The sequence below is a fragment of the Antedon bifida genome, chromosome 1, assembly GCF_963402885.1.
Source record: "Antedon bifida chromosome 1, ecAntBifi1.1, whole genome shotgun sequence".
Taxonomy (NCBI): domain Eukaryota; kingdom Metazoa; phylum Echinodermata; class Crinoidea; order Comatulida; family Antedonidae; genus Antedon; species Antedon bifida.
In genome coordinates this window covers 20,670,874-20,683,456 of record NC_136226.1, presented here as the reverse complement: position 1 = coordinate 20,683,456, position 12,583 = coordinate 20,670,874, and the positions used below count along the sequence as shown (strand labels likewise).

Genomic DNA, 12,583 nt, shown 5'->3' with positions numbered 1-12,583 from the left:
AGTGAGATGCGCTCTATTTAATGTGATGAGCAATAACGAAAAAGTAAAAAATCCTATATTTTACATTCGTGTGGCCATACGATGACGTCATAACATCCGAGGGGTAAAGATTCTGCATGAATTCATATCTACAACATATCTGCTTACATATTAAATTAAAAAAATTGGGGGTCGTGGATGATCCTGAGGAGCTATAATAGATTAAAAATAGGCATAATTTTGACAATATTTTGTCATTTTTGCAACTAAAACGCGCGTAAATGGTCTAAATCAACGTGTTCGTATGACGTCATTTTAATTTGAAATGATGTCAATCTTTTTAAAAATGACTCAGAAAGGCTGTAAAATCATAATTCAAGAGAAAAACACATGATTTTTATGCTCCGTGCGCACCTTACGCATAATTTTTTTCGCGCGCGTGGGAATTTTTGACATGCTCAAAATGTCATGATCAGCGTAGAAAGTTGATTAGAAATTAATTTTGCGCATTTTGAAATTTTAAATGCGCGTGCGCGCGTAACTTCTTGTGAAACATGCCATTTTTAATCCATAGAAAGTTTGCCCTTAATGTGACTTAAATTTTCACCAAGTGTCAATACAAAATGACTTTTGGTTTATAATCTATGATCAATAATTAAAATTCATAAAATCGCACGTAACTTACGCTGCGCGACTCTAACGTCATATAACGAAATTTCTTGCACATCTACAGCTACAGGTCAATCTTATGACAAAGTTATGCAATCTTATGTTGACCATAATTAGAGATACGCTGCGAACAAAATTCCGGGAAAGAAAGAAGAATAACAAAGAAGATGATGATGAAGATGAAAAAAAAGATATTTACAATCACAAGGGTTATCCGCAACTAAGTTGCGGATAACCAAAAATATTGATCCAATACAATCACAAGGAGTTATCCGCTACTAAGCGGATAACTAAAAAAAAAAAAAGATGATGAAACAGGACAGTTACAAGGAGTTATCCGCTGAATGCGGATAACTAAAAAAAAAAAAAAAAGTAACAGGACGATTACAAGGAGTTATCCGCTACTAAGCGGATAACTAATTATCCGCTACTAAGCGGATAACTAATAATACAGAAAAACTAGATTTGAACTCGTCACTTTGACGAGTTCGGGTTATCCGCGCAAACGCAACATGCACATACTTAACCATATGAACCTCAACAATTATTATGCCATCCTATGACATGAAATAAATATGTTTACAGTGCTGAATTGTACCTATTATGTAGCATACATCATATTACAGTATTTTACAGAATAAACTGTATATGTTATATACAGTGTAGCATAGACAAAATTATGAGACCCATCTTTTAAATCCAATTATTAACACGATGACGTCATCAAATTGACATATAAAGATAACAATTTTAGAAGATAATTATCTAAATAATTACATTAAATCAAATTTGAAGAATTTTGGGCACGTAAAAGTGAGATGCGCTCTATTTAATATGATGAGCAATAACGAAAGAGTAAAACATCCTATATTTTACATTCGTGTGGCCATACGATGACGTCATAACATCCGAGTGGTAAAGGTTCTGCATGAATTCATATCTACAACATATCTGCTTACATATTAAATTAAAAAAATTGAGGGTCGTGGATGATCCTGAGGAGCTATAATAGATTAAAAATAGGCTTAATTTTGACAAAATTTTGTCACTTTTGCAACTAAAACGCGCGCAAATGGTCTAAATCAACGTGTTCGTATGACATCATTTTAATTTGAAATGATGTAAATCTTTTTTAAAATGACTAAGAAAGGCTGTAAAATCATAATTCAAGAAAAAAACACATGATTTTCATGCTCCGTGCGCACCTTACGCGTAATTTTTTTCGCGCGCGTGGGAATTTTTGACATGTTTAAATTGTCATGATCAGCGTAGAAAGTTGATTAGAAATTAATTTTGCGCATTTTTAAATTTTAAATGCGCGTGCGCGCGTAACTTCTTGTGAAACAAGTCATTTTTAATCCATAGAAAGTTTGCCCTTGATATGACTTAAATTTTCACTAAGTGTCAAAACAAAATGACTTTTGGTTTATAATCTATGATCAATCATTGAAATTCATAAAATCGCGCGTAACTTACGCTGCGCGACTCTAACGTCATTAAAAATATGGAGGTGCACAACTTCAGGTAAATGTCCATATAATGACAAAGTTATACAAAAGATATATTCACAAGCAATAGGGGATATGCGACGCACAAAAATCCGGGAAAGAAAGAAGAATAACAAAGAAGAAGATGAAAAAAAAGATATTTACAATCACATGGGTTATCCTGCAACTAAGTTGCGGATAACCAAACATAATGATCCACTACAATCACAAGGAGTTATCCGCTACTAAGCGGATAACTAAAAAGATCGTGACAATAACAAGGGGTTATCCGCCAAGTGCGGATAACCAAAAAAAAGTTGATGAAACAGGACAGTTACAAGGAGTTATCCGCTGAATGCGGATAACTAAAAAGAACTATAGGATAGCCATCTATGCTGCCATTTTAAAAAATATTTTCACACATCCAATCAAATGATAATTAGTTAGAGTATTTTTTGATCTTATTAAGCATGACATCATTTGATTCGAATTAAAAAATATAATTTTCAGCATAAGTGGTTATCCTATTTTCTAGAAACTTTCAAATTTCTTTTATTTTATGTAAGAAAAATGTATGTTTACCCAGTGTGTCGCAGCCTTAAATCATAAGGGTCACTTTTCATTCTGAGGAGCTGTATAAATGAAATTATGTGACGTTTTGACGTAACGCAGTGTGTGCCGGGGAATTCGTGAGGAATCGGCCATGCGTGCCGCTGAGGAAAATATCTATCATGTTTAATAACTTTTGCCATGCGTGTCATTTTCCTCAAGTGTGCGCCGAACGTGAGCAGATAGCTCACTAAAAAATTCCACTGCGCATGTTTTATTATAATATGTCAGCGCGTGCCGTATAGCGTAGAACAGTCGGAGAGCCGCGTTGGGAAATATGACCGTTATCGCTGAATTTTCGACTTCGCATGACGTCATAAATTTTAGAAGCCCTCTCTCGGCACAGAAGCATCAACGTTTCGCGCGAAAACATTAGCATAAAGTATACGTCATTTAATAGCTGTTTAATAAACATTAGTAGGCGAAAAATTAACCATATATGGGAAGATCAGTTCCTTATATGTTTAAGATGTCGCAGGTCACCTAATTTTCTGAATAATTTGTTGTCAGCGACAATTTCTTTCCAAAGTTCGTGTGCGTCCGTCAAAACTGAAGTTTTCTAACAGGTGTTTGTTTACAAATTTTCCATTAGTGGGATTTGCATCCCATACAGTGAATTACCAAAAAACCGACGTATATGGATAGAGTAAGTATCAATAGTCTGTTTTACGTTAAAATTGGCTTGAAACCCTATTTAAGCTTCCTATAGCGAACATTTTAAAAAAGGTCCTCATGTCATATATTGTTACGTCTCGCGGCACTAGTTCCGTCGTGTGTGGTGCATGGTGTGTTGATTGTGGTTGTTGTAGGTGAGTATATGCACGACCTGGTGGATCGTTGTCGTATTATATCGGCCTAGGCCTAGTAACATGTTCTGTTAATAGTTTAAATACTTTAGTTACAATTTAGTATTATTAAAGTATCGTTACAATCCTACTCTATATTGAAGATGCATTGGGAAGTTTTAAAAAGATAATTAAGCAAATCGCAGCCTGATACAGGTATAGGCCTACCTATTCTATAGTTAAATATTTATTTATAGTAAAATTATTGACAACTGAGGGGTACAATTTATTTATAATATTAATAATTATTACAATAAACAGACATAAGGAAATTTTGTATTTGCTGCTTTTTCATGGTAGGCCTATATCTGAAAATGTTTTCAGGTTGTTGAATAATTATACTGTATAACGATGCAATGTTTTGTTCATATCATAGTGACAATTATTTAAATAGTTTCATTCATTACATTTCAGCTATTCATTTTCATTTTAGGTTTTTTGTTGGTATCAAGACTCGACGATTTTCTGTCTCGTTCTTCAATATGAGGTTGGACGGTGGAAGCTGTAATGGTTTTCTCGATTTCAATATCATTGCTGCAGCTGATAGTTTTTCATTTTATTCGCTAATAATAATATAACATATACATTCATACGCATTCAAGTTTTAGAAGCGTTTCAGATCAGTCAATGATAAGATATAAATTAAGTTGCAATTGATTGATTGATTTACTTTATTAACCAGAGTCACACAGATACATACAATATAAACATATAAAACAATCATAAAATCAGTACAACCGTAAGACTCGCGTAAGTTAATATGATATAGGCCTAGCTAGTTTGTTATGTTTGATGAACAAGGTGCTATTTAAATAAAAGCAAGTTTTTATATACAGTAGTAGTATTTACTATTTATATCAGTATTGTTTGAAAGATATTTGTATTAAAAACTGCTTTTTCACATTCTGTATACGTAAAAAAAAAATTGGTTGCTTGTGTGAAATGCAAGTTGTATCTAATAAAGTAATATTTATATACAAGTGTGACATTTACTGCCAGATACTGAAATACTGAGTACCAACCAATCACTGTAACAATACTCAAGTAAATGATGGACTTATATTTTTATATCTTGGTTTCAGCTGGGCCCATAATTATCTTTGTTAAAAACATGACCATATAAAAATACACGTTTGAGTCTCTGAAACAAACATGCCCGATTTTATAAAACATTCCCCATATATAAATTGAAAATGGGTTATTTTTTTTTGTTTTTCCATTTATTGTTTTTTTAACAGTTTTTTATTTGTTCTGGGCCTAGTTTCTCCTTCAGGCTTCTTCTTGCTTGGTATATAATCAGAGCTGGGATAGACCTACCACCAGCCTAGACTATAGAATACCCAGCTACTATTATTAACACTCACTAGGGTAGGCCTACCTATCTAATATTAGTATTATATCAGAATTACTCAGCCTAGCTAGGCCTAGAAAATACTATTTTTAGGCCTAGCTAGGCTAGAAATCAAGTAAGTAATTATAGTAGGTAGCCTTTCCTAGCTCAGAAACCAAATAGAACAATAATCGGGGAGCAAATTGAAATCTTAGGCCTATGACGTAATACGCCTGCATGAAAACCGTATTGAACACAGACACGATTCGGTCCGGGACGATTCGTACCAGCTTCGTAAAACGTAAACAAAGTTTCAAAATGGCGATTTTTCGATCGAAACAGAACAGAAATGTAGTAGGTTTGGTTTGATTAGTGGGAGTTGCATCCCAAGAAAGCTTAAAATTAGATTTTTATTTTAATAGATAGCTTAATAGTTTATCTTGAAAGGATTTTAAATTCGCTTTGAAACCTTATCTAGAAAATATGAAATTTAATGATTTTTTACCATCATTTAAAAAAAAATTAAAGTAAAAAAGTTTATACATAAAATAATGATATTTCTTGAAACAAAAAATCTGTGGAATTTAGATCACAGTTTTTATCATTATTTATGCTTGTAGTTCAACTATTGAAATACGTTTATTGATTTCATTTAATATCAAAATTATACCATTTTCTAAGTGTACTAAAATAGCAAAAATTCCAACATTTTCCACGAAGCGCGCCCTCACAATGAATGAAATCAGTGATGCGTTACCAACGCGGCTTTCCGACTGAGAAAGTAATTATCAAATCAGTAAATCGTGTACTGAAGGTGTTTACTACGATAGAACGCGATCAGTTTGCGGCAATGGTTTTAGTGAGCCAAGTGTTACTCGTGCCAGTTGGCTCAGCCGAAAGCTCTAGCCGGGCTTAACTCATGCTAAAGAAAACTGATTAAGCAAGAAAAGTGTTGGTTTTGAATTTATGATCAATCATACAAAATCATGACATTGCCGCTAAGTAACTTACTATTTAAGTTAGTGTTAAGGTGCTCTTATGTCAACACAGAACTCATCTCAACAGTTTTGACATAAGCGCTCCGAGCTTCTGAACACAACTGACCGGCAACATAAGCGCACCTAAACACTTGTAAATAGCACATCACTAACAAAAATGGCAGAAAGATATTGGAATACTGTAACTAGATTTGAACTCGTCACCGTGACAAGTTTGCACATGCGTTTAAATATGCCAAAATGTCATGCTACAACAATACTGTGGGTATCAGTGGCTGGATCACAATATCTACTTAATCTTCTGACAAAGATAACCAACTAGATTTGAACTCGTCACTTTGACGAGTTTGGATTTCCGCAACATGCGCATAAGTTAAAATATGAACATAAGTTAAAATATGAACATACGTTAAAATATGAACGCCGAAAATGATTATGCATAGAGTGCACAGAGGTAGGTGGCGCTGCGTGGACGGTAGGTGGCACTGCATGGACGGTAGGTGGTGCTGTGTGGTTGCTAGTTGCTGGTTGTTATAGCAGAATTTTTTCAATCTAGGGCGAAATGAGGTAAGCATAAGCGTACAGCACTCTATTCAATGGGATTAACTAGCACTAAAGCAAAAAAAAAATCATATTTTAAAAATTTGAATAGCCATATGGTGACATCAGAACATCCGGTAGATATAAATTTTACATGAATTGATATCTATAACTGCGCGACTCTCAGATAGAGGTCTGTCTTCTGACAAAGTTATACAATGTTATGTTGACAAGAATTAGAGATAAACGTACAAAAAAATTGCAAGAAAAGAAGATAGAAAAAAAAAAGTTCCTGACAATAACAAGGGCTTATCAGCCAAGTGTGGACAACCAACTAGATAATAACTAACTCGTTACTTTGACGAGTTAGTTATCCACACCACAAACGTCACGCGCACGTACGTTAAGCCTGTTTTATAAAATGTGCACAGAAAAAAGATTTATATGCTATTATGTTCTGAAGATCAAGAACATAATATGATATTTGTGCTGAATTCTGTCTATTCGGTGCCAACGTGCAAACGAAGCTCATGTGACATGTAGTACTAAAGGGCGTAAGATTATACAATGACGTGAAGGAAATAAAATGTTGTTAGTATGTATCTCGTACTGGATGGCATAAAAATGAAAGACGAAGATACCAATTTCGGATGAATGAAAAATATAGATGCACGCTATTTTAAATGTGATGAACTATGACGCAAAATATGAAAATACGAATTTATAATTTAACTGGCCATATGATGACGTCACAACATCCGATGCGCAAAATTTGTACATGAATACGTATCTACAATTCAACAGCGTTCAAAACGTTTTAATCAAGAGTATCAATTTTCATTCTAAAGACCTATAACATATTGAAATTCACTGTAATGATGAGGAAATTAAGGTACATATAAGCGGAGATGTGCTTTTTTAATGTGATGAGCTATGACGAAATAGACAAAAATCCTATATTTTATATTCGGTGGCCATACGATGACGTTACAATGTCCAGTTAGTCATATAAAAAAATAAAAAAATTTAAAAAAAAAATTTCACTGTTTATTTTATGAGAAAATATGACTGTTTAAAAAAGGACATAATTTTGATAAATTTTTACTTTTTCATAAAAACATGCGCTAATAATTGTCTAATTCGACGTGCTTGTATGACGTGATTTTAACTTGAAATGGTTTCAAATTTGGTAAAATTACTAGAAAAGATGGAATTACATAATTTTTCGCATTTTGAAATTTTAAATGCTTGTGCGCACGTAACTTTGTGTAAAACATGTCATTTTTAATCCACAGAAAGTTTGCCCTCCATAAATATTATGAAATACACTTTTGTAAAGTTGCATTGAAAAATTACTTTTTGTTCAGAATTTATGATCAACCATAAAATTTCATAAAATTGCGTGTAACTTACGCTATGAAGGGCTATGACATAAGAGACAAAAATCCTATATTTTACATTTCGTGTGGCCATACGATGATGTCACAACATCCAAGAGGTAAAAATTTTACATTAATTTACATCAACAACTTATCCACTTCCATAATAACATAAAAAATTGGGGGTCAGCATGTCAGTGAATTTTTGCACGATTGACGATCAGAAAAACGATGATGTTGATCGATGAGATGAGAATTACAGCGGGAGACTCCAGGGGAATAAAAAGGAGACTGCGTTAACTATTGGAGTACACTGGTACATCTCACCAGTCCAGGCTAACAATGTTTTGCATGTCCGTTTTTAGGCCTGTTGTTTTTGGTAGAGATATATAGCCGAGCTAGTAGAGTGGTACCAACAGTGAAACGAACTTGCTCGTGGTACTTGTGGTAGTAGGCCTAGATGTTTATTTTACAAATAATATAGCTTTTATGGAAGAGTTCAATTTTTAATTTTTAATCCTACAAGTGAGAGTTTTAGGCAGCTATAGGATGTAAACAAACCAACTCTTATCGGCCTTCCATAATTTGAACTGCGTTGTGGGTAATGGATGACATGATTTTTTAAAAAGAGCTTACTAGATAATCGATTAATGTCGGAGAACAATTTCAGTTGCAACATGGACAATTCTGTGGTTTGTGGTACTTAAGAATAATCGATTATTTTTATTTTTTTCAGCAGAAACAGATCAACTGAGTGGATAAAGAATATATAACAAAATTGTTCCTCTTTGCACCCATCCTCTTCACCATCTCTCAATCCTAATAGAGACTTTACAAAACATGGCGAGAAACTGCAGGACGGTGCTCATGATTAATTTAACATAACAGACGTATCGTGAATACACAATCGTTGAAACAACTCAATACAATGTATATAAATACATTAACATTAACTTGATCAAAATTGTTTGGGCCTAGAAATAAATTTGATTTGAATTTTTTTTACATTTGTGGGCGTTATCACATTTGTGGGCGATGGTTGTTTTTACATTTGTGGGCGCTGTTTATTACTTTTGTGGGTGATGCGTTTTCACATTTGTGGTTGTTGCGTTTTCACATTTGTGGTCGTTTTCACATTTGTGGGCGTTCACATTTGTGGGTTCAACACCCCGCGCCGCGAGACAGGAGAGGGAGAAAGATACTGCCGGTCGTTGTCTTCGCGCTGATGCGTAACTAATGAAACGGCTATGTTGACTGTATATGTTTTTACGCTCTAGCGAACACAGGATATTCGTCGTCCTTCCTTAACCGTCGTTTTCGTAAAGTCCCTAATGTTACATACAAAACACAAATTGGGTTTATTTAATTTGACTACATAAATCACTGTCTATTTATTGATTCTTGTAAACGACACTAACATACAGTATGTACATTTGAAATCGGGAGTTTTGTTACGCTGAAATGAAATTGTTGTCATCGGTAGTTATTTAAAAGAACAAAATAAAATATTTACTTACTGTCCTGCAAAAAATGCTAACCATGGAAAACGCAGATCATGAGTGTCAACAAAAACATTCTGAACAAATAAGTTAGGAACACAGCTATGCTAGAAAAAAAGAGGAAGAATCAATTCAATAATGTTTAAAGTTTTGACGCTAAATGCATAGCCAAGTATTCTAGGTCTCCTTAAATTGAAATCTTTTGTCAAAACCTTTCATATTCTCTCTAATATGCAAATACTGATCATAATACCTTTTTACCTGTAGTGATTTTACACTTCACATGACCAAAACAAGAGAGATCTGTTGAAGGAGAATCTGCAATAATGATTCTCACAATTTCATTGTAAAATTAAATTAAAAAAATTGGTAACCACACGCATATGTGGGAGCATTAAAAAAGAAAATACAATTAAATACCAACAATAAAATAAGATAACAATACACTTATATTGCAATAATAAGATATATACAGATATACGGCATAGTGTGAGCATTAAAAAAACACAATACAATAAGACTTACTTTACATGTATAACTAGAAATTGCAAAGTGCTAATGAGTGCTAAGGGCAGATCTATAATAGCACAACATTTTGATGGTGCATGGCCTTTTTAAAGACAAAAACCAAATTTCTATATTAGTTTACAAAATACCTCGCATGGACTATGCTGTGTACAATCGTTGCTTTCAATCATTTAATTCACCCGCAGAGAGTGAAAGAAAGTTCTTTCCAACTAGCTGTACATGGCCATTGTACCTAGTCCATCGTATGACCATTAACCATGTTGTTCAATGTAGGCACAATTTGAGAAGTCTCATATTAATAGAATAGCAAGTATACAAAGGAAGGCAACAAGGATAATGATGTTTAGAAAGGAAGGTTTCTGGTTCGTGCGATACTGAAATTACTTTGTTGATATTGAGGGCGTGCTTCATTGTTCGTAGATCTAGCATGGCGAGTAGCTAACTCGCATGAATGTTTTTAACATGGTTTAATTAACAATTGGTATAATGCCAGCTGTCCAATAACGACTCATTATGGGGACTAACTTAAGGAATGATTGTATTAATCAAGTTTGATAGTTTTATAATTTGAGCTTGCTATTGTTGGGTTAAAAAAACATATAAAGCGGTTTTTTGTAGATTTAATTCACTGATTTGTTGTTACCTTTATATTGCTTTAAAGATGTATTGTCCCCCTGAAAAATTAATTCTTACAAAATTTTTTGTTGAATATTCTATTTTAATGTAACATAATAGTTATCCACTTTGATCAAAAATTGGATCGAAAAAAAAATGTATTTACCTGAAAAAAAAATGTATTTACCTGAAAAAATGTAATTTAAAGCAAAAAATGGTCAAGTTGGCTGCCAGTCAATGTATTTTTGGTTGAATTTAACCATTTATTTTGTCATTTTATAAGTGAAAACATGATTTTTTTTCGTTTCTTTTTCTATGGAAGTGATTAACTTTATTAAAACTACAAAATAACATATTCAAAGTCTGATTTAATTAATCTTCATTTTTCATGTTTTTGGGGGACAATACATCTTTATACAGATTCGTTTGCTATGGCTATTTGATTTTTAATGATTTCTTTAAAAGCAGAAAAAGCATATAATCAGTCCATGTAGTACTAGGATAGGGGAAAAAGCAAATAATGAAGTGCAGTACTCAGAATAGTGGAAATAAATCAAATAGAGCAGAAAAAAGCATGTAATGCAGTGCAATAGGATAGTGGATAGTGGAAATAATGGCAAATAAAGCAGAAAAAAAAATGCAATACTTAATTAGCTTTTAAAAATGTTAATAAGATTTTATTGTACAAAGATAATAGTTTCTGGAATTGCAGAAACCTTCCTAAAAGATGATTCTTGTATTAATAAGTGGTTATAAAGTGGATAGGTAAAAACAGAAAAATGAGGGAGGCCAGGGAGAATAGGAAACTTAATAATATTAACTAGATTTGAACTCGTCACTACGGACGAGTTAGGTTATCCGCAGCGCAAAAGCCACGCGCACGTCATACGTTAGAATATTGCGCGCAGAAAAACGATTATGCTATTGAAAAAAATGTTAGTGCGCCCTCTATTTTGCTTCACGTCAAAGTATATACGGTATACACTATATACTGTATACGTACTACGTAAATAAGTGATCAAAGTTATTGACGCTTTTGAACATGATGACGTCATCACAATTTTAAAAATGGTAAATCATGTAAAAGATAATTGATTGACCTAGACAATATTACAAAATTGAGGAAATTGGAATATGGATAAGTAGAGATACGCTCTATTAAATGTGATGAGCTATGACGAAAGAGACAAAAATCCTATATTTGATATTGGAGTGGCCATACGATGACGTCACAATGTCCGGTTAGCCAAATGGATGCATGATTCTATATCTACAACTCATCTACTTTCAGAATATGTTAAAAAAAATAAAATTGACCATGTAGTTTAGAATCTATGACTGTTTAAAAAAAGGTATAATTTTGACAAATTTTTGAAATTGTTTATCAAAAACGCGCGCAAATTGTTCAATTCTACGTACTCGTATGACGTGATTTTAAGTCGAAATTGTTTGAAAGTTGTTAAAATTACTAGAAAAGGCTGAAAAAACAAAAATCAAGCAAAAAATACATGATTTTGTCCTACGTGCGCACGCGCACGAAAAAATATTGCGCACGCGTGGGAATTTTTGAAATGCTCAAAATGACATGAAACGCGTAGAAATTTGATTAGAAATAGATTCTTCGCAATTTGAAATTTTAAACGCGCGTGCGCGCGTAACTTTCTGCGCAACCTGCCATTTTTAATCCATAGAAAGTTTGCGCTTGATATGACTTAAATTTTCACCAAGTTTCAATACAAAATGACTTTTGGTTTTTAATCTATGATCAATCATTGAAATTCATAAAATCGCGCGTAACTTATGCTGCGCGACTCAAAATTCATAAAAAAAAGTTTCTTGCACATCTACAGCTGCAGGTCAATATTATGACAAAGTTATACAATCTTATGTTAGCCAGAATTTGAGATACGCTGCGAACAAAATTTGTGGAAAGAAAGAAGAATAAGATAGAAAAAAAAAAAAAAGAAAAAAAAAAAGATCCTGACAATAACAAGGGGTTATCCGCCAAGTGCGGATAACCAATAATCTTTTACTTCTAAAAAAGTACCCTCTTTGACATTTGAGGTTAGCCAAACATATCGAACATTAATTCAATTCTGTTGTAC

At 33.2% G+C, this 12,583-nt stretch overlaps 1 protein-coding gene across 2 annotated transcripts in view; it reads right to left on the bottom strand.

Annotated features, from left to right (window-relative positions):
• Positions 1-12,583, bottom strand: part of LOC144844447 (histone-lysine N-methyltransferase SETDB1-like) — a 258,872-nt gene that overhangs the window by 21,558 nt on the left and 224,731 nt on the right. For both annotated transcript variants that reach the window (XM_078701370.1, XM_078701379.1), the window contains one exon: positions 9,354-9,442. In XM_078701370.1, the coding sequence (XP_078557496.1) occupies positions 9,354-9,442 (89 nt within the window). The remainder of the gene's footprint in view (positions 1-9,353; positions 9,443-12,583) is intronic.